A 23,357-nucleotide genomic window follows, 5' to 3' on the forward strand; every position below is an offset into this window, starting at 1 on the left:
ACAGGATCTCTCTTTTTTATTATCACAGCTTCTCTTTTTAACATTGCTCTTTGCTCAACGAAAAGATGTCAAACATTAAGGCCTACATGTCCGTTGATTCAACATCATTACGAAATCTATCACCGCGCACAACCTGAAGTTCAGTCATTGGACAGGAGGCAGTAATACCGCTGTGTGATGATCTGCATTAAAGAGCTTGAGCTATTCTAATCTTTTTTTGGCATTTACGTCTCAGGTCTTCCAGAAGATATATAAAATCATATGTCATATTAATAGTTGCATTAGCATATTCGTTTTTTGCGCTATCTTTGCAAAGGATAGAAAAATGAAAATGAGTGCCCCGAGTGGCAACATGAAGCGCAATATTCAGAAGCTCCTTCAAAATAACTCATTATATATTCTGCTAAATTTAGCCACTGTCAGAAGAGGTTTTCAGCAAAAATAGACTTTAAAAAAAGTACATGTACAAAGAAAGTATAGGCCTCCAGTCAAAACTTCATGTCCATGCTTTTTACTAAGGCATTCAAATGAGGGCGCAATTTGCAAGTCAGGTTTTAAACTTCACCCATTCACATGCAAATACAGGACTAAAACAACAACCTGCTCTGCAGCTCCTCAGCTCAGTCCGACGGCCTGCAATCTGGACCTGTGCCAGTGTAAGCCAACCCTGTTCCACATTAATGATTTAACACTTATCATGTGGTTCTCTATCTGAATTAAACAAGGAAGTGATTAGACTCATATTATACTGTATAGCTCCAACCTAAGTAACCGGTGAATGTCAATAAGCAGCAGTTTCTCCACCAGCTCAGGCCATATAAAAACATTTCCCCCTCCATGGCAGCAGTAGCCTTGGAGCTGTTTTCATTCACTGACCGAGGAGGCGCTTTCAGCCACATGGAGGAGGACTTGGCTGCGCTCGACTCGGGACATACATTCCGGTCAGACTTCGCTATCTAAAGGGAAATGTAAAACAGGAGCTAGCAGCAGGTGAAGCGAGAAGCATAGGCGGACTGTTCTAACGCCCCGGCCGGCGGGAAGCCATCAACCGCTATTAAGTCATTTTTATCTTGCAGCGGTCGCAAATCGCAGACAGAGCAGAGCTGCACTGCACTTGACTTTTTGGCTCCATGGCTCTGCGCTCCGCTCACCCAGCCGCCCCCATCGCGCTGCTGCTCTTTGGACTTGTTGCCATCCTGCTCCTGACTATTCCCACCGAAGACGTCCAGGAGGCACCGGGGTTCATGGTAAGCTCGCTTCTATATGGTAGCCTATTTCTGGATTCCTTTTTTCCAGCTTGCGGGATAACCGCTGCGCTGGGTAGGATGCAGACAGACAGGGAGCAAAAACGGTGTTACACAACAATCTGTGGCACTAGAGGATTTTGTGACATTATTAGACTACTGCTGTTGTTTATTAGTATTTGTAGCCTACATTTTCGTTAGGTTCGCAATTGCGTCCTTTCATATCTTTGGATTCACGTTTGTTAAATATTCTCTGCTCAGCTGTTGCACCCTAAAGGTATGGAAGTGCAGGTGAAACAATATTAGATAAAATACCACGCCAAATTGAAAATTGTATCTGTTCTCAGCCCTGTGTGAATGGAAAAAAATTGTGCATATGAATTCATACTTTGTGCTCTTGATTTAATATGTCATGCTCTGAATATCCTATAACTTGTTCATGCCATTATGTCTTTCATGTTGCCTCCACACTCTTACTATGGGTCGCTTGGATTTAACACAGTTTTATCTTTGACTAAGATGTATGCTGATATAATTTCGTTTTTTTGCTGTCCCCTACACAACATTACGCTGTCCCCTAAAAAAAAATTGTGCCCATACAATGAAACTGCATTCTCAATTACGTTTCGAGGATTTGTCGTGAATTGAAACCAAACTAGTTTTAGGCAACAAGATCAAAAGATCATGATTTGGGTTCACATAAGTATGTTTGTTAAGTAATTTAAGTTAGGTACGTACATTGCATTTTCATTTTCAAACCATCAGTCAAACATAATTTCTGACAACCTGAAAATGCTAGCTACGGTATCTTATCTTGTTCGGTAGTTTATTATGTGAGTGTTTGGTTCTTGGTCACTGCTAAATGCCACTCATCCCTCTAGCTGGAGATAAGCTGAGGACAGTGTGTTGTTTGCCTATCACAAGACCATAATAAGAGGTGACCTCATGGCTGAGGTACTGATAAGCTGTAAAGTTGCCTCATTGTAATGAAACAAAATATATGAAAGACTTTACCTTTGCAGCGACCAGCTGATTTAAGGGACTGCCTTGCATTCGGAATGGAAATCAAGCTTTAATGGCTTTGGCATTCAGAGCAGCACAGGTCAACTCCAGCTTCTGTTCCCTCTGCTCCCTGGCTTTTGTGTTACCGGCTAAAACGTCCCATGGTTCCTTTTTTGTAGCCGCCCTTTCACTCAGTATCAATGTGGTTGACCAGTCACAAAAAGGACTAAAAAGTGTTTCTTACATTTGACAGGCAGAGAAGTGAAACGGTTCCCATAGTTAATCAAATGAAAGAAGAAAACGGATCATTAGAGCTGCTCTGTGTTTCTGGCAAGTGTTAGAGCGAGTTCTTACAACTCACTGCACAGCAGTAATGAGAAAATATTATGAGAACCAGGAACACTTCAACATGACGTTGCTTTTCACCTATTGTACTCATATTGAAAAGTTTTGGCAAGTGTTTTGGCAAATGCCTGAGCGGGGAATTGTGTGTACGCGTGTGTAGTCTCTTTTCTTTGAATCGTCAGTCACATACCTTGCACGGTTGGATTTCTACACTTTTGGAGTGTTTCCTTTCACTTGAGCAAAGATTAAAGCAACTTTCATTTTGTGTTGGCGGACAAAAGCGCCAAGTGTTTCCATGAGCACCACCACCTCGTGTCGTAAAGATTGTGATCTGGCTAGTGGCAGGAATCCTTTCAAATCCCGCCATTATCTCCATCTGTTGAATGACTGACCAAGGTTGACTCGTTTTGTGCTCTGTAACTGTCCCTTTTAGCTATGTTTTGCTCTTCGTTCAATTCTTTTCCTTTTCCGTCTGCTTATCCTGCCCCAATATCAGCCATTACCACAAAATAAAAATGTAAAAAATAAAATTCTCAGGCTAAGGCATCCGGTATACTCGCCGCAGCCGACCTGTCGCGACTCAAATGTGACGTCATGGGAGCGCCATAACTCTTTACACTCACGCGTGGTGATCACGACACTAGTTGCAGTCTTCTCCTGAACAGAGGTGGCGCTAATGAGGAAAGGCTACCGACTTTGCTTTACGGACTAGAAGAAGAAGAAAAAGGTAAACAATGGCAGAACTGGCATCAGCATTGACTTCAATGCTTCGATTTGATTCGATGACCTACTTCGTCGGATCAAGATTGCAGTCACTCTGAGAGTCCTGGCATCCGGTTGCCTTCAAACTCGTCCGTGTTCCCGTTTTCTTTGTCGCGCACCTCTGAAAAAAATAGAGTGGTGCACGACCTCTGGTCGCGCTATCAAAATCCTGGCGCGCCAGCGAGAGCTACGTCATTTTGACGTCACATTGGCTCACGACAGGTCGGCTGCGACTGTAAAAAGGCCTTAACATACTCACTGCAAAACTTTGTCTTGGAAAAGGCTCTTCTAGTCTGGGTCTGTCTGATTAATTTCTGGGGAATCGGACCCAGGGACGGGCATTAAGAATAAAAATATAGAAATAGCCAATCTTGGCGCTGATGGCCTCTTTGCTTATATAGGTCATAGAGGGCTCGATGGTGTTTTTTGCCTCCAACGGCGCCTTCCAGGCAGCTAACCCTAACCTAACCCTAAACATAACCATTGCCGTGCTGCCTGGGAGGAGATGTTGGGGGCAAAAAACACCAAAGACCTCATAGAGGCATGCATATTATATTGAGACTGTTTCCATAACCAGTTTAAAAACTCCTCGTAGCTGCTTTTAAAGTTGCTTAATATTGTACATAGTGGATAAAATGGAAACACTGTTAGGGAAACAGGTTTCTGATCACAGCGAGTAGACCACGGCATTTGAGGAAGTATTTGGGCTTACCAACTGGGAAAGTCCGTACTAATTGTCTCAGTTGTTTAGTGGAAAATACTTCCTCCAATACTTAAGATAAATGGTGGGAGACTTAACAGAACAAACTGTAGGTGGAGTTAATATTAAAATGGGAAATTGAACAGTAAAAAGTATTGTTCCCAGGATGATTGGGACAGATCAGTAGCAGGCTGAGAATTATAGCAGAATACAGGATTTCATTGCTGTTATTTGTGCTTTAATATCAGATGGTTGGAAGAGGTAACGACTCCCAGGTCCAAAATGTTGCTGCATGTTGAACTGATATTTGCACAGACACGCCTCACGAGCACTCCCACACATGTTTCAACATGTGTGTTTTGTTAAGTTTGCCATGAAAATTAAGCATCTTTTATTTTGGCCAAGATCACGAAGATAAAAATTGATTGGATGCAAGAAGTGGAGCAAGATTTTGAAGGAAACTACTGTTTTAGAATGAATGTTTCATTGCTGTGGTCTTGTGTAGCCCAATAGACATTTTTAAATCCTGTATATACAATATCAAAGTTGTACATTAAGTGCTAAAACCTTAATCAGCAATGTCATTAGAATTGAAAACTGAGAGCTGCTTCACAGAGTGGTACATATCAGAGCTAACAACAATACCGTTAATATGAATATTTTGAAGTTATTAAAAGTTGATCAACTTTGACTAAATATTTATCTTTTGATGATAATCACTGCAAGTTAAACTCCTCCTAACATGGTCTTGTATACAGAAAAGAACAAATGTGTACTTGCGTAAAATAAGGAGGGCTACCTTTGAAGGTCCATATTACAGTTAACCTAGTCTGCAGCCGAATGCCTTCCAGATGCCTAAATTCAGGTCACGCAGCTGTGAAGAAAGCCACGGTCATAAATGTCTTTCATGCTCTTCTGTCTTAACTAAACTCCCCTTTTCAAGGCTGTCAGCACAATAACCTCTCTTGACGTTTTTTGTCTGCCTGTTACACTCTCTAGTATGGGATCGTCTTGGATGCTGGATCTTCGCACACAGCTTTGTATATATACAAGTGGCCAGCAGATAAGCAAAATGGCACAGGCGTGGTCACCCAGCACAGTGAATGTCGTGTTAAGGGTAAGTATAAGCACTTTCTCCATCAAAACCCAAAACAACAAATGTTTTGCATATCAAACACTTGGGTACCAATACTCCACTACTCCTGTTGCGTTACGTAGCCTTGAGAAGTGGCTCTGAAAAGTTTATAACTTTCTTTTCTCAGAGGACAGCATCTGTAGTCGGCTCAGATTCACAACAGTTACAAAACATTCCAACAGCAAACCAAAATTCACAGTAAAATAAAATAAAAAAAGCTAAAATGTGCTGCTACAAAACTATCTATTTCTGTTCCTATGCTTAGTCTTCTTTTACGTTAACGTTTTATGTTAGCACGGTTAGCTGCATGTTGCTCACAGTGACCATTAGCAGGCCAACATTAAGCAACTAAACACATAGCTACGAATGGAAGCTGTCAGTGTCAGAAATTAAGGGGTGAAAAATGCCCCAAGAAATCTCAGAATGCCCTGAAAAACATAATCGAGGAGCAAAAATGTCCCTCAAAATTTAGGAAAAAAGTTGCATTTACCAGTTTAGGCAGCGCTGATAATAGCATAGTATGCTTTTTATTTACTAAGGTTGGCACACAGTGGTGATTACTGTATGCATTTTTATCTGGGCTCATTTCACAATAGAAAACGGCAACTTTATGCACTAATTACTATTTCTTTAAAGGGCCCCCAACATTTTGTAAAACAAAAAGTTGTCACCCAAATATGTTTTTAATTTCCTACACTGGAGACTGTATATTTTGGCATATTTCAGCAAGTGTGTGGAACATACAGAGTGTGTGTGTGTGTGTATATATATATATATATATATATATATATATATATATATATATATATCTCTGTGTGTGTGTGTGTGTGTGTGTGTGTGTGTGTGTGTGTGTGAGAAAACAAAGTGTAAGTGATTCACTAGGTTTTTACAGATGTTTTAGCACTTTATGGCTCAGGTAACTGCACTAGTATGAAATGGAAGCTGTGAATCTAGCTATATTTTGGTAAATTATGGTTAAGATGCGAGTGTTTAAAATATACAAATCCTATAAATGAACAGATGAGAAGTAGAACAAGCTGTGGTAGTGGTTTGAAAAGTTTTTATGGAAGTGTTGATGCTTTATTGGTTTCTCTGGGTAGCCGTTGGAATCCTTTGTTACTGTAATGCCACACTTGCGTCATGTGGAAGTAGTCTAACATCCACCAACCAACCAACATCCTTCCAGGTAAGAGGGAAGTCCTTATAGAGCTACATGGACCAGTCCAGGCATAATATTTTTAACCCTTAGATGACCAACTCTGCAGTCCTATACACAGACTGTATAGTCCTACAACTGTTTTGAGTTTTCCAATGAATGCTTGCAAATTTTAAGCAAGCATTCATTCATTTGTCCATTGCTGCTTTTCATTCCACATTATCTGTGAATTGGGTGAGTGTGGAAGAGCAAGCTACAAACATGTCCGCCTCCTTTCAAGCCTTCAGTGTGAACTTGTTACATTCAAAATACAGGTTTTCGGTGTAATATATCTTCTTATGGTGAAATTATACACTTACATGCACGTGGTATGACCCCTCCTCCCATGGTATAACCCTGTGCTGTATGTTTTGGCCACTTTAAAACTGACAAAGAAAGTTAGTGCCAGCTGTTTCCTGTGAATGGATGAAATGGTATTATCAAGTGTTTGTTTCAGGCAATCGTCAATCAGTAATGAGGCTGAGTCCTTTACAGTGGCCTGGATTTGAATCTCTCTCTCTCTCTCTCTCTCTCTCTCTCCCTCCCTCCCTTTTCACTATACACTATATTTTCACTGTACACTATGATAATAATAAAATAAAAAAAATCTTAACGAAAATGCTACAAGGTTCCTTAAATTATTTGTAACAATTGTTGTCCTGACACTTATTAGTGAAGTCTATATTCAGTGACTTTACAGTAAGAAATAACTACTATGCTGTTCTACAAGTTGAGTTCCCCCGCAGTTGTGAGTGGATTGTCATGCAGTTTTTTTTCCAGGTAGCTGGGAAATCTCTAGCCTTGTGGGTGATTTTGAGTTACATCAAGATGCATGTGGGTCACAACAGCCAACACAAGAACAAGATTCTACATGTTGATCATGTAAAGCAATGTTTTTCTCTTTTTTTCCTGTCAATCTCTGGCTCAGGTGGAGGGATCTCCAGCTATGCAGGCAAACAGGGAGCAGCAGGGCAGAGCTTAGAGACATGTCTGGACCAGGCAGTGAAGGACATCCCTAAAGAAAGACGCCAGCTCACACCTGTGTACCTGGGAGCTACAGCTGGCATGAGGCTTCTGCAGTAAGAGTGTGTGTGTGTGTGTGTGTGTGTGTGTGTGTGTGTGTGTGTGTGTGTGTGTGTGTGTGTGTGGTGTGTGTGTGTGTGTGTGTGTGTGTGTGTGTGTGTGTGTGTGTGTGTGTGTGTGTGTACTGTCTTTGTCTGGGTTTACTTTTTGTTTTTATGTGACTGTTTTTCCTTCACATACAGAACTTAATCAACATTCTTGTTTAATGAATGCAGTTCATCTACAACAAAGTGCTCTTCGAAACATAATTAGGCCATGTAATATATAACCAGCAATAAAAAAACATGGTATGTGCAGACATTCTGACTCACAGGAATTATAAAAATATGTTCTTGACTAAGGGTATGTGCATATCTTCTCTTTTATTACATACTTACATAGTATGCATCCAGAGCTGTCTGTGGCCTATCTCTGTTAAAAGCAGGGTTAGTAATGTTGAAAAGCTAGCAAGATTTTAAAGTGCCATCTCCTCGGGGCTCCTCCCACACACAGACGTGCACGAGCACCGCTGCGGTGCTGCTTCAGAGCAGAGCGGTGAAGGGGCTGCCATTTTACTCAAAACTACTTAATGTCTCAGTGGCAATTTCTGCTGAGTTTTCTCCTCCATTCTCCGGTAGACTTGCAGTACTGTAACTCTGGCGGCGACGACGTGCATTGAACTCATGTTCCGTACACGGGAGGGATAGAAAATATGCGCATCGGGGCAAGGAGGCATTTCATTGGTTCTTTCCAAGCGGACCCCGAGGCAGTGATTGGTGGGTGTTTTTACAGGACTACAGCAGCTACAGATTTTCTTCTTTTTCAGAGCCCATAAGTTATTTATTGCTGTCAAGGTGTAATAATAATTTCAAACGATATATAAAAAAGTGTATATTGGAAATAGTTACCAACCCTGCCTTTAAGCCTTCAATGTACTCAAACTTTCTTTATTTATTCATGTGAAGGAATACAAACATACAGCGGGGAAAATAAGTATTGAACGTGTCAACATTTTTCCCAGTAAATATATTTCCGATGGGGCCATTGGAATGAAATCAGTAACAACCCAAGTAATCCACACATACAAAGAAATCAAAACATGTATGTCCATGACAAAAGTTATGTGTAATAAAGTGGAATGATAATGGGAATAAATATTGAACACATGAAGAAAAAGGGGTGTAAAAACACATGGGAAGCCAATAAACCAGCTGAAATCTGTCAGTATTTAGGAAGCAATCCTGCCCCCTATTAGTGCAAATTAATATCAGCTGGATTAGTCCTAATTGATGGCCTATAAAAAGATTTCTCATTACCAATGTGTCACTCAAGCAGCATTTCATGATGGGTAAAAGCAAAGAGTTGTCCCAAGACCCAAGAAGCTTATTGTAGAAAAAAATATGGATGTCATTGGTTAAAAATGATTAGCTAAATTTCTGAAAGTTCCAGTGAGCACTGTTGGGGCCATTATCCGGAAGTGGAAAGAACATAATTTCACCATTAACCGGCCACGACCAGGTGATTCTTGCAAGATTTCTGACAGAGGAGTCCATAGAATACTTAAAAGAGTTGTCGAAGAACCAAGGACCACTCACGGAGATCTTCAGAAAGACCTGGAAGAAGCAGGTACAGTTGTTTCAAAGAAAACAATTAGTAATGCACTCAACCGCCATGGCCTTTATGCACGCACACCACACAAGAAAACACTGCTCAAGAAAAGGCATGTGGACGCTCACTTAAAGTTTGCTGCACAACATCTGGACGAGCCAATGACATACTGGGAGAATATAATCTGGTCAGATGAGACCAAAATTGAACTCTTTGGCTGTCATAGCATACACCATGTTTGGAGGAGGAATGGCACTGCACATCACCCTAAAAACATCTTACCAACAGTGAAGTTTGGAGGTGGGAGCATCATGGTGTGGGGCTGTTTTTCAGCATCTGGCACTGGCAGACGTCATATAATTGAAGGAAGGATGAATGGAGAAATGTACCGTGACATTCTTGATAAGAATATGCTGCCATCCACCAGGATACTGAAGATGAAACGAGGGTGGACATTTCAGCAAGATAATGATTCCAAACACACTCTGTTTCCAATTTGTTTCAATTGAGAGTTTCCACACAAGGAAACTCTCAATTGGTTTCAGAGAAAGAAAATCAAGCTGTTAGAATGGCCCAGTCAATCACCTGACTTGAATCCAATTGAAAACCTCTGGAAAGAACTGAAGATCAGAGTTCATAGAAGATGCCCCCGGAACCTTCAAGATTTGAAGACCGTTTGTGTGGAAGAATGGGCAAAAATCACAGCTGAGCAATGTGTGTGACTAGATTCTTCATTCAGGAGGCGTCTTGAAACTGTCATTACCAACAAAGGCTTTTCTACTAAGTATTAAATAAATTTCAGCAAGTGTGTTCAATACTTTTTCCCTGTGTCATTTCACTTTATTACACACAACTTAATTTATGGACTTATTTGTTTTAATATCTTTGTATGTGTGGATTACTTGGGTTGTTACTGACATCTGGTGAAAATGTCATGCCGATAGCCCCATCAGAAATATCTTTACTGAGAAAAATGTTGACGCGTTCAATACTTATTTTCCCCGCTGTATAAAGTCTGTCCTTCAACAATTTTCCTACTTATAAAAGTTCTTCAGCGGGGCTACAGTATAATAATGAATGTCATAGTCAGTAGAAATAGGTAGTATGCCGTAAACAAAACATAACTAACTATTCATGAGGTTTGCTCTCTTGGCATAGTTTTTGGCAAGACATTTTTCTACAGACGATCTACAACTACCTCCTGTTCCAATTAGCATTCTGATTGATTAAAGACAGTGTGAGTGCATGAAGCTCTGAGAACACTAAGTAATGGTGTTGACAGAGCACTCAGACACTGTCAACATCCCGCCGTGAGGTTTATTTTATTATGCGAATATGCAGCAAAAAATGAGAAATTTGAATATGTAAATTATTTGCTAAGCGCAAATGTGTCTAAAAGCAACAATGAGAGGCAAAACAGTCTGCCTTTTTTCTATCTGTTTATCTGTGCACTCCAAACATCCCTTTGCACTCATAAAATGTTGCCACTAATGTAACTCCATACAATGTACATAAATGAACTAATTTACCTGTTGATTAGTGATTGGCGGACCAATTCTTTTCACAGAATTGGTTCCTTTGAGTTGGCACATGTAAATGTATTGAACCTTTCGAGCTTTGATACTTTTTTTGCAAAATATAGCGTCCGTTTCTCTGTGACACTCTTTTCTAGTACATGCACGTTCAACAGCCAGTGCTGCCTGCCCCACCAAACTTCTCTTCAAAGCATTACGAGTCATCATGTATAAGTTGACATAATAATAAAGATAAAATATTCGTTTTAATGCATTGATTCAGCATACCACCGGTATGTAGGTAGGCTATGTAAGCTCAATAGGATATCTGTTATATATGATGCATGTAAATGTTACCTGTTGTTCTTTTTGAGGGTGAAAATTAGACCTCCTAGTTAGAGAGGACGGTTCATTCGGTCTCGTTCAGTGAGTGTAGCTGCCAGGCTGTCTCCACCCAGAAATCACCCCGCATTTCTGTTGGGTTGTTAATTACTGTACCAGCATTTGTCGCCACCGGCGAGGGGGCTGGGCCGAATATCCTGTCTGGATAGTGTTACCATTGTCCTTAATGATTTGTCAAGAAAACAGTCAATTAAACTGCTAACTGAGTACTCTGCAGTCTCATGATGTGAAGTTCGGAGGCCGCTGCTGGGAGGCACAGGTCTGTTAGAAAACTCACCCAAGTTGCCATTTATCCATTAAGCAGACTCCAACTGCTACGGGTTCATTCCATTTGGTCTTGTTCAGTGAGTAGCTGCCAGGCGGTCTTGACTCGAGTCACTCACTGACTCTTTCCTTGTTCGAGAGAATGATTCCCGCTCATTCATTGGTTGTCCTGCTTCCAATGTTTTGAGCGACCGCACCGCCACAGCAGACAGCATGAGCAGTACTCTACAGGGATCTACAGTAACGGTTGCCCTTTGCAACCAAAGTTGCAAAGTTAACGGCGCATGTTAAAATCCGCTGCTAATATGGCACCGGTGCCCGGTATCTACCGGACGGAATAGCAAAGCGGATTTCGGTGCCTCATTACGGTGCCACCTAAATGTCTGCACTGCTCTCTGATGCTCCAAAACCATAGACAGTATATAAGAATGGACCAACAGATCCCGTTGCTCTGCGCAGCCTCCAACTGAGAGAGACGACGTAAATGTGACGTGAGCAACCTGTCTGAAAGTTGTAAGTCTTCTGGTAGCTGTGCCAAGAGAAATCTCAATCATTCCCAATCTTGCAGAGACGGAGAGCGTAGGTATATGTAAGGAGATAACATGGACACAGGCTAATTATTGCTAACTAAAATGCTAGTTAACATTAGTAATTAAACTTAAACAGCTAATGTAAGTTGAAACTGCCTGTGAGCTTCTCCTGTACTATACGGTAATTCCTCTAATATGTGACAGTAAATCGCGGGGTTATGACACAATCGTTAGCCTATTTTTACAAAAACGTCTGCTACGGAGCCATAACGTGAGATACAAGGTAATGGAGCCTTTTATACATTGTCGTGTTTCTTAAGAAATAAACAATGGACAAACAAAGTCTTTAAACACTTCAGATGTAAAGTTATTCGCTGTCAGAGTGACATCAAAATTAATGGCAGTCAATGGAATGCTAATGGCGGGTTAGCGCTAGGTAGCATCAAAATGGCGCCTACGCTTTCCAGACATTCACTTACCCTCTTGTCCAAAACAGACGGAGGAAACAGAATTATCACTGCATGTCACGCTAGTAAACATTAATAACACGTTACACTTTGCAGCAGGTAACGTTAGCCTACCGTTAGCTTGCAGCTGGATTAAACACGGTTAAATGCTGACAGCTAAACGGTGTAAAGTGTGACTGTATTTCACTGTAGAGGATTCCAACAGCGGGACGTACAGCAGTCTGTAAAATACCCTTTTATCATCTGTTTTTGTCGTTTAACAGCAATTTACTGGTGAAAGAAGTAATCATTGTTAAACGTTAATAATCATTTAAATTCCCCCCTTTTTTGTGCTGATCCGAAAATTGATCCGATCCGTGACTCCAAACCGTGATCCGAACAGTGAGTTTTGTGATCTGTTGCACCCCTATTTGAGAGGGATGGGAAATTATATTGCAAGCCATTCTCTCATTGTTTCATTATTAAAATGTGTGGTATAGTTGAATAAGAAATTGCTCCTAATATAGGCAGTTTAAAACATGGCAACCGTATTGTCAATTTGGGCAATCATAAGCTGATGCCTGGTTGCCAAGCCTGGCAACCACTTTAAAAAGTTAGCGTTGAGCCCTGCTCTACTATAACAGTGAGTGCATGGGCAGTATGAGTGGTAAAAGAGGGGGATTCGTGAGCACTTAATATGTTCGACAGGCTGACCTGGTAGGCCTACACACCGGACCCTAAAAGGAATCCTTCAAAAGCTTTAAAAAGTTCATTTTTGCCCCATCTGTTTTCTGTTGCACAGACCCTCCTTCGCTCCGCAGCGTGTGGATGGTCTGGCAAAGCGAGACTAATGCCAGCCTTATGTTCCAGGTCAGTTGAATCTTTATAGTTTTAGAGGTCAGGAGTGAAACCTGAAGCGCAGGGCAATAAAAGTGAACGTGTAAAAGTACTGGTTTCAAAATTACTTAAAGTATAAAAGTAATGTAAGGGGAAAAAAATAATATCAATATGCTTTTTCAAATAAGACGTGAGTTTTGGAAACAATTAGCTTGTGGTACTTGGGAGCGCATTCGAAAGGAGTTGTTTTTGCAGCCAACCATTTCGAAAAAGTTTTCCAGGTACGGCCAGGGATGTAGAAGGGTTGGCTGGTCTTCCTGGCTACCAACCTCCTCTCTGGGGCTTGGTTGGGACATTTCGCTCGAGTTCTCTTGAGTCTCTGCCACGGACATCTTCGTACTAGGCTACATACGTCTGCTATTTCCTTGCTGGAGTGTGACGCGATTTGTGTCATGTGCAGGTGCGATGGATTGTGTACGAACCAATAGGGTGTCGGAATGGTATATGTTTATACTTCCCATCCAACCACAATCAAATTCACTCTATCCGGATGGCACGATTTATCTCGATAACATAGTTTTGTGTGGTTTTTTTGAACGATGACAAGCCGGAATGAAAACAAGTCGAACTGAAATAGGAGTAACGAGGCTATTTTTAAAATGTAAGGAGTAGAAGTAAAAAGTCTGCTGTAAAATAATTACTCCAGTAAAGTATAGATACTCAAAATTTCTACTTAAGTAAGGTAACGAAGTATTTGTACTTCGTTACTTGACACCTCTGACGGAGAGTAACTAGAAGAGCACTCGGAGATTGCAGACCTCTTCCTTACCCTGTCTCGAAATTTTAACGAAAGCGAATTGCGCTTCAAAATTAAATGACTTTTTCCGTATCCCATGCTACACCCTTCCACCAAATTTCATGACAATTGAGCCAGTAGTTTCTCCGTAGTCCTTCTGTGGTTTGTGAAAACAATTTTTTGACCATTAAACGTAGCATTTTATTCATACAACCTCTGACTGAACGTCCATAAAAGTCACCTACTGCAGCTGTGACTTGTAACACATTTAGTAAAATAAGGCTTTTGTTTCTCTCAACAAGTATCTCAAGCCCAGAGCTGGCAGCTCAGATTCTACAGGAAGTGGGCCACAAAATCCAGTCCTACCCTTTCAGCTACCAGGGGGCGGCCATCCTGAGCGGTCAGGAGGAGGGGGCATACGGCTGGGTCACCGTCAACTATCTCTTAGAGAACTTTATAAAGGTACCATAACTTGTATGAAGTTTGTTTTTGTAGTCAGCATCTTAAATCTGTTCTAAATCTGTTAATCTGTTGTGTTTTTTTTTATCTAAATCAACTATACTAGTGTCAAATTATCATTTAAAACTGTTGCCTAGTTTTTAACATTTAATTGTTGCAAAGACTATGGGAATGGATGTCTTTGTCTCTTCAAAGCTTCTTTAGAGGGTGACTGCTGACACCTAGTGGCCTCTGCAACACTAATGATCCTATATCACTATTCCCTCTGATGTCTGCTTGTTATCAGGGTATGAAATCGGCAACTGTTCTTAAGATAATGACCAGGAAAAATATATTCTGCTACTGTTTCCTTTTTATTATATCTCCACAGTATGGTTTTGTGGGGCGCTGGTTCAGCCCCGGCAGGCCCACAGTGGGAGCGCTTGATTTAGGCGGGGCATCCACCCAGATAACATTTGCTACTCAGGAGGAAGTAGAAGACGAACACGACATGATGAAGCTGCATCTTTATGGGCAGAAATACTCTCTGTACACACACAGCTTCCTGTGCTACGGGCAGGACCAGGTCCTCAAGAGACTGCTGGCGCATATAGTGAAGGTAGTGTAACATGACACACCCATTAAAAATGAAATGAAACAACTTTTTTTTTTTCAAGATAATTTTTTGGGCATTATAGGCCTTTATTTTGACAGGACAGCTGAAGACATGAAAAGGGGAATAACATGCAGCAAAGGTCGGAGTCGAACCTGCAGCCACTCCATCAAGGAGTAAACTTCTATGTATGGGCACGCACTCTACCAACTGAGCTACCCAGACACCCTGTAACTAGTATTTATATTATAACACAGGAGAGAGTGAACCTAAATCATACTAAAGGACAATACTTGTGAGGTTATTGTGCCAAAGTTTATTTAGGGGATATGTAGAAATTCTAAAAGATCCCTTAAATTTGGTTATGATATAATTGTGACTAACATAGTTACTGAGCAGGACATTTTACAGACTTGTCAGTGCTTTCTGGTGGATAAAGGCATGTTTACTGCAGTGACATGTTACTTACAGACCAACACATAGTACATCATACCGATACATCTGTGATAAACAAAATAATCCCAATAGATCAGCCATGTCAGTATTGGTCGGGTTCTAAATACTGTATCATGTAAGACATCATTCCACAATCATTGTATGGTAGTATACAACGTATCTAATTATACATTTTTAAATAAAATAACTATTTTTAATGGGTTTGTTACATGAATGTGTCATATCACTCTGTGTATGTCTCTCTCTCTCTCTCTCTCTGTCTGTCTCTCTCTCAGTCTCAGGACTACTCCGGGTCAGTCACTCACCCCTGCTATCCTGCAGGCCACAATCAAACTTTAAAGTTGAACAGTATATTCAATTCTCCGTGTACAGCAGAGTACAAACCCAGCTCCTACAACTCCCAAGCCTCCCTGACAGTACAAGGCAGCGGACATTATGAACACTGTCTGAGCAACGTGTCTGAGATCTTCTCCTTCGACAGCTGCCCTTTCTCCCAGTGCTCCTTTGATAAGGTCTTCCAGCCCAATGTCACCGGCAGCTTCATGGTAGGAAAGGCTGTAGGGAGTAGATGACACAGAGGGGTTGTACACACTGGTAGCGTTGTAGACTAAAGTTCGGTCTGTAGACGAGGGAAGCAGACAGTGTTAGTGATGCTTACAAAGTTTTCTTTCTTTTTTTTAGCATTTTCATACTGTACTCTGTCAAAGACTATATACAAAGCCAACATAATATAGCACACAAGCAAAAGCATAAAAGACCCTTACATTTGGATAAGCAGTTGTTAGAACACTTTAAATGGAAACCCATGAGCAGAATGGACTTAAAGAAGCAGTGTGTAGGATTTAGTGGCATCTAGAGGTGAGGTTGCAGATTGCGACCAGCTGTATGCAGCGGAACCTACGGTGGCCTTCAGGTAATGTAAAAATGCAAAAGACACTCTTTAGAGCCAGTGTTGGGTTTGTCGGTTCTGGGCTAGTGTAGAAACATGGCAGTGCAACGTGGCGGTGCAACGTGGCTGTGCAACATGCAACATGGCGGCCTTGGGCTCCGTTGTAGAGGACCCCACTCCCTATGGAGTTATGAAGGGCTCATTCTAAGCTAATGAAAACACAACCATTCTTAGTTTCAGGGGATTATACACTAATGAAAGTTATGAATTAGGTCTGTCAAAATAACGTTAATTTCGATTAATTAATCTGAGAACGTTTGACCCGGAGCCGTTCTAGCCACCATTCGACTGTAAAATGAAGGAGGGAGACGAGAATGTTCTGCCTGGATCATTAATTGCAACATTTACTTGTAAAAATCTTCTTCCTGCCAACCCTGGCTACCGAAATCTGGTGCCACTGATATGTCTGCGCTTCTCTCTGATGCTCTGAAACAGGCGTTACAAACCCCGCTGCATGTGACGCTAGTTAACACTATACTCAACAGCAGCTAACGTTAGCCTACCGCTAGCTAGTAGCTGGATTAAACACGGTTAAAATGCTGACAGCTAACGCTAAACGGTGTAAAGTGTGACTGTGTTTTACTGTAGAGGATTCAACACCGGGATGTAACAATCTGCAGCTGTCGTCGGAGAAACAACACAGACGGTGCGTTCAGTGAAACTGGTAAACTACAGCCTCGTGGTGCATTTAACGTTATTGTAAATGTCCTTTTCCCATCTGATGGTTGTTTTTGTCATTCAACAGCAATTTACTAGTGAAATAAGTTATTGTTATACATTATTATTAAATCATTTAATTTTGACCGATTTTCAAGCCGTTCTTTAATGTCACCACCAAGGTTTAGTACCCTTTTTTTCTTTTCTTTTTTTACTTTCTTAAAAAGTATCGGTCCAGGCACCGTTAATTATGTATGCGATTAATTTCGATTAATTAATCACAGAGAATGTAATTAATTAGATTACATTTTTTAATCGATTGACAGCCCTATTATGAATATGATATTCCATTTCTGCCTAACGAGCCCCCTAAATCCTACACACTGCTTTTTTAAGAGTACAAGATGTGACAACTGTTCTTTCAGTAAAAGTAGCAATGCCACAATATGAAAATAAAACATTACAAGTAGAAGTACTGCATTCAGAAATACTATCAGGTAAAAGTATTTTTTAAGTGAAACTGCGTATTGTACTATTGAGGTGTTTATATCTATATCAGCTCATCACATTTATAATATTACCATTATTTACTTGTCATTCTGTCGCTCTCATTGCCAAATTATTTTCCATGTACTATTAGTTGCCCCAGTCTGACTTTATATTTTGTCCTTTTTTTCTGTGCATCAGGCGTTCTCTGCATTCTTTTACGTTCACTCGTTCCTGCAGCACACCACCGGTATCACAGTGAAAACTCCTTCACAACTGGAGGAAGCAGCCAAAACTGTGTGCACGATGACTTTCAACCAAGTAATGGTTTTTTTCTATTTATGTTCCATTTATTTGGAACTGTCTGTGCATGCGTGGAGTTTGTGTGGATCATAACTATTGACATTCCAATCAGCCTCAGGTGGACTTTGTATTTAGTGCTAATTAGCAATAGTAGCATACTGACGCGCTACATTACGATGGTGAACAATATACCTGATAAACATCAGCATGTTGTTATTGTAATTGGGAGCGTGTTAGCATGCTCCAATTAGCATTTAGCTCAAAGCACAGCCTAACAGAGCCACTAGCATGACTCTTCAGACGTATTCTAGTGGCACACTCTGTACCCCATATGTATTTGGGTGGATGTGGGTAGATACTAGATCGGATCCCTTCGATGTGTCGAAGTCAAAGGACGTGCCTCGTTGCCGGCCTTATTCTGTCTCTGATTGGCTTACCCTGGTATTCTTAACCTTAACCCTAACCAATCCCCACTGCTCATTCCTAATCCTAAGCACGTCGACACGTGGCTCCAATCTAGCATTTACCGTGGATGTGAGTCTATAGTAATCTGCGATAGCTGTTGCCGGAAGCATTGTGTTTTTTGGGTTGTCCATCCGTCCGTCCATCTGTCCATCCATCCGTCCATCCGTCCCCTTCTTGTGAACGTGACATCTCAGGAACCCCTGGAGGGAATTTCCTTTTAAATTTGGCAAAAACATCCACTTGGGTTCAAGGATGAACTGATAAGATTCTGGAGGTCAAGGTCACCTCACAAAACATGTTTTTGGCCATAACTCAAGAATGAATATGTTCTGAATATTGACATGAATTATGACAACATTTCACACAAATGTCTAATAGGATAAAACGTATAAAGTGATGACATTTTATATCCCAAAGGTCAACTTTACTGTGGCATCATATTATTCTGCAAAATATTATTCAGTGCTACAACTCGGGGGGGGGGGGCATTTGGTCAGATACTAAATGGGTGATCCTAATCTTAAAACTGTGGTGATTGTAGCGATATATGTAAGATGTGTGAGAAGCATTCACATTTTGCCAAAAAAATAGACTTAATACCTTTTTATTAAACTCCTTCAAAGCCTACACTACATATATTATATGAGTCTGGACCGGCCAGACATGGATGTGAACTGCAACTTGACTTGGGTTGGATACCGAAACCCAGTTCCACTATGGAACCGGTTCCTATGCAACCGGTAGGAATCGGACCGGATTATATCACAAATTTCGGTTCCACTTAATGTGTCGACTGAAATATTTTCCCTCTGTCGCTCCGAAACGGACGTAAAAATATCACACTTTCTCTGTAGTCTACTGTTAGCTAGCTACCGTAAATGTAGGCTACTTTTTAAATGCTATATTTTCCCTCTGGGCTCACCAAAACGGACGTAAAAGCATATTAACCATTCACTGCACGTGATCGCTAGTAAACATATTACATCTTTGATGTCATTTTTCAGTTTTTCAAGAATCGGTTTAGGAATCGGAATCGTTTTAAAAGTACCGGATCAGAATCGTAAAAATCCAACCGATACCCAACCCTAAACTTGACTGGTTGGCAGAGTCAGTTAACCGCATGCTGGTAATTCCAGTTATGTTTTTTTATATATTGTATTCTTCAACATTGTAACCCAGTCTTGGTTTTTGTTCCAGCTGCTGCTTCTGGCTCCACAGCAAAAGTCTCGTTTGCAGGACTACTGTGCTTCCTCTGTGTTTGTTAAGATTCTCATGTTGAGAGGTTACAGCTTCGATGAGACGTCATTCCCACGCATTTCCTTCCAGAAGAAGGTGAGAACTTCATTATCATTTTTACATAAAAGTATATACTCAAGACCCATTTTCCACTAACGTGCAGTAATGACTCGCTGATTCTCCTCCAGGCAGGGGACGCCTCGGTGGGTTGGGCTCTGGGCTACATGCTGAGTTTGAGCAGTTTGCTGCCGGCAGAGACGGTGGGGCTGAGGAAGGCCCTGACCCCGGGAGCGTGGGGAACACTTCTCTTTCTCTTTGTCCTCCAGCTTGCAGCGGTCCTGGTTTTTATCTTACTCCGAGTTTGTGTTGGGAAGAAGAAAGGAGGCAGTGAAAGCACCATCTAGATACTGTAACAAACATACAGTGCAGTCAGAAAACAGTAAGACAGTCATAGGTTTTTGTTCGTGTTGGCTCTATACTGTGATTGCAAAGGATTTGACTAAAATTGCATAATTAGAATCACAGTTATGTTGACTTTGTTTACTCTCTGTATTTTAAAATTATAGGACTGTATAAAAATGACCTTAATGTAAGTATTTTTATTTTTTTTTATTTCAAATCAAATGTACTGAAGTACAGAGCCAACTCCTCCCCTGGTGGCACTGGCACTACAGGAGAGGTATCAATGTCATTTTTATTCTTGAAAAGTCAAACCAATTTTTAATGTATGGCATGTAAAAAATGTAAAAGCTTTTGGGTTTTTTTTGTAGAAAATGTGACTGTGTTCTTAAGCACTGTTACAGTAATATGAAATAATATGTAATCAAACACTGTTTCATTATATATAATATACACTCACCTAAAGGATTATTAGGAACACCATACTAATACCGTGTTTGACCCTATCCTATCAATATGGGCCAACATTTCTAAAGAATTCTTCCAGCACCTTGTTGAATCAATGACACAAAGAATTCAGGCAGTTCTGAAGGCGAAAGGGATCCCCCACACCATTACATCACCACCACCACCACCAGCCTGCCCAGTGGTAACAAGGCATGACGGATCCATGTTCTCATTCTGTTTACGCCAAATTCTGACTCTACCATCTGAATGTCTCAACAGTAATCGAGATTCATCAGACCAGCAACATTTTTCCAGTCTTCAACTGTCCAATTTTGGTGAGCTTATGCAAATTGTAGCCTCATTTTCCTATTTTCAGTGGCGATGAGTGGTACCCGGTGGGGTCTTCTGCTGGTGTAGCCCATCCGCCTCAAGGTTGTGCGTGTTGTGGCTTCACAAATGCTTTGCTGCGTACCTCGGTTGTAACGAGTGGTTATTTGAGTCAGAGTTGATCTTCTATCAGCTGGAATCACTCGGCCCATTCTCCTCTGACCTCTAGCATCAACGAGGCATTTTCGCCCCCCAGGACCGCAGCATACTGGATGTTTTTCCTTTTTCAGACCATTCTTTGTAAACCCTAGAAATGGTTGCGCGTGAAAATCCCAGTAACTGAGCAGATTGTGAAATACTCAGACCAGCCCGTCTGGCACCAACAACCATGCCACGCTCAAAGTTGCTTAGATCACCTTTCGTTCCCATTCTGACATTCAGTTTGGAGTTCAGGAGATTGTCTAGACCAGGACGACACCCCTAAATGCATTGAAGCAGCTGCCATGTGATTGGTTGATCAGATAATTGCATTAACAAGAAATCTTACAGGTGTTCCTAATAATCCCTTAGGTGAGTGTATATATTTATTCAAAGATGTTTTTTAGGTGGCAGTTTTATTCTGCCCAGGTTAACTTTAAATAATCACTAAGATACAGATGGGTTTTTTTTAACATTTGTTGCCAGAGACCAACTCAAGTCTCTGGAAACATTAAAGCTGTTAGGATCAGTCTCTTCAAAACTGTCATTGTGATGTTTCTTCTTATAAATCTTGTGTCACACGGAGGAGGTTATTAACTACTTTTGAGTTTTATTGTGTAAGGACAGAAAAACAATCACGAGCTGTTTCAACAAAGGATTTAATGGTCAAACTTGCGTTTTCATAATACAGTTCGATATTGGAAAGAAGGGAGCTCTTGAATCACTCGCATACATTTTTATTTCTTGATGTCTGTTTTAAAATGTAGGATGACACAGTCGTTGCCAATACAGTAGTTTAAGTTAAACTAGAATACCACACTCCCTATTGACATACAGAGAGGAATGATGTGTCATTATGTTAATGCACAAAACTTGAATCTAATCTGCCAAAAAACAAATTCTAGCCTACTCACAGACTTTATGTTTGTCTTTTTAAACAAGTTTTTGTTTTCTTTAATCTGACATGTGATGTAGTATGTATTATAACTAGTGGCCATGTCTGGGCACATTTTTCAAGAATTTACAAGATTCTTTCAGATCCATTAAAGCCCCTGCGAGTTTAATTTGTATGTATATTGTAGCATCAAATTATACTTGTGGCATAATATGTTTTTGCTAATAGAAACACTTGGACAATCCTGGTGAAAATTGGTGCAGTTTACTGTATGTGGCTTTAAACCCATTAAAACAATGTTTCAGTAGACAATTTTTATACCTTACATTTCACTAGAATTAGCTCTTTCTGTGGTCACGTATGTTTTATCCATGATAACAAAATAACAATTTTTTTTTCCTTTGTACAATGAGTCTACTGGTCCTTTCCATTCTAGTGTCTTGTCTTTCCTTCATTGCTCTGCACTGGACTACAACTACCCGAATGCTTTGCTTACAGGAAGTATGCGGCTAGTTCCGATGACTTCCGGTATAGTCACATTTCCCTCAAAATAAAAGAGGGAATTTTTTTATTCAGATAGTTTTTGCATTGAAGCTATTTGTAATGTAATTTGCTGTTTAATCCTCCTAATTACTCAATGAATTCACCGATTAGTGATTGAAGTCATCTGCAAGTTTAACAACATCTCTCAAAACACCAAAAACATTCCTCCTGACTTTTGATCTATTACTGTCATTTAGACTGTTAGCCCTTAAAGTCAGTACAGCTTCTAGGCCGATTAGTCTCGCTTTGACGGGTCTGGCTAGTCCACACAGCATTCTGGGATGGGAGAAAAACGTGCTGTGGTTTATTGGCATTTCTTTAAATCAATCACAATTGTCTTGGGCGGTGCTAAGCTCCGCATGGAGCCACTGCGCCGCTGCAAAATAGCCTCGGGAAGGAACTTGTTTTGGTGGAACATATGTGTACGTTCAAAAGTTGTTTTAGTCGTGCAACAGAATACTCAGATTGAACAGATAGTCTAGCTAGCTGTCTGGATTTACCCTGCAGAGATCTGAGGAGCAGTTAACCACAGTCCTCAGAAATCAACCAGAGTTTAAAATTCCAACACAAAGAAAGCTAAAGGAAATGGACATCGGCTGAAAAGAAATGCATCCGGCGGAATTTCTGGCGCAATCCCGGAAGTGGAACGTCGTGGATATAAACCTAATACATTCATGATACTAGCTAGCCGTTAGCAAAGCCCGTCTACGGAAAGCCGTTCCACTCCCTATTCAGCCCCATTGTACCGAATTTGGTTGTGAATTCCACTGGGGGTGATCGCAGTCCAGTGCTAAATGAATGGGAGTCTATAGAGCTAGAGGGCTAAATTTGTCTCTTTCGCCTGATTGTCGTTGAGAAATCTCAGATTTGATTATAGTTTTTGCAAATTCAACATGGATTATAGGTCAAAAGTTGAATAAACGAGTACTTGTGTCCTTTCGATTTCTTACAGGTTGAGTTGCTGTTGCCCATAACACGCTAGCATTCTGCTAATGAATGCTGATTGGTCAGTGAAGGGCTGATTACGATCGGAGATCCTGCTTGACGGCATCCAAAGCGGAACCAGAATGTCAGAGTGAATATTTCGGCGTGGTCTTTAAAAC

General features: G+C 40.8%; 1 protein-coding gene across 2 annotated transcripts; it reads left to right on the forward strand.

The window, feature by feature from the left end:
* Positions 1-654: 654 nt before the first annotated feature.
* Positions 655-22,036, forward strand: entpd2b (ectonucleoside triphosphate diphosphohydrolase 2b). Of its 2 annotated transcripts, XM_078271450.1 has the most exons (9): positions 658-1,247; positions 5,053-5,170; positions 7,312-7,462; positions 14,145-14,304; positions 14,672-14,899; positions 15,625-15,894; positions 17,643-17,762; positions 19,407-19,541; positions 19,634-22,036. In XM_078271450.1, exons 1-9 carry the CDS (start codon positions 1,131-1,133, stop codon positions 19,847-19,849), a joined length of 1,515 nt encoding a protein of 504 aa, XP_078127576.1. In that variant the 5' UTR covers positions 658-1,130; the 3' UTR covers positions 19,850-22,036. The 2 variants fall into 2 exon arrangements, with proteins under 2 accessions (XP_078127577.1, XP_078127576.1); XM_078271451.1 differs by lacking the exon at positions 15,625-15,894 and having other exon boundaries at positions 655-1,247.
* The last annotated feature ends 1,321 nt before the right edge of the window (positions 22,037-23,357 follow it).

Source organism: Sander vitreus, chromosome 16, assembly GCF_031162955.1.
Source record: "Sander vitreus isolate 19-12246 chromosome 16, sanVit1, whole genome shotgun sequence".
NCBI classification, from domain to species: Eukaryota; Metazoa; Chordata; class Actinopteri; order Perciformes; family Percidae; genus Sander; species Sander vitreus.

Excerpts from the sequence above, each read along its gene's own strand:
- entpd2b (XM_078271450.1), top strand. The coding sequence starts at position 1,131 with ATGGCTCTGCGCTCCGCTCACCCAGCCGCCCCCATCGCGCTGCTGCTC. Across the intron at positions 17,763-19,406 it reads GCACGATGACTTTCAACCAA|CTGCTGCTTCTGGCTCCACA; the intron begins GTAATGGTTTTT and ends TTTTTGTTCCAG. Across the intron at positions 19,542-19,633 it reads GCATTTCCTTCCAGAAGAAG|GCAGGGGACGCCTCGGTGGG; the intron begins GTGAGAACTTCA and ends ATTCTCCTCCAG.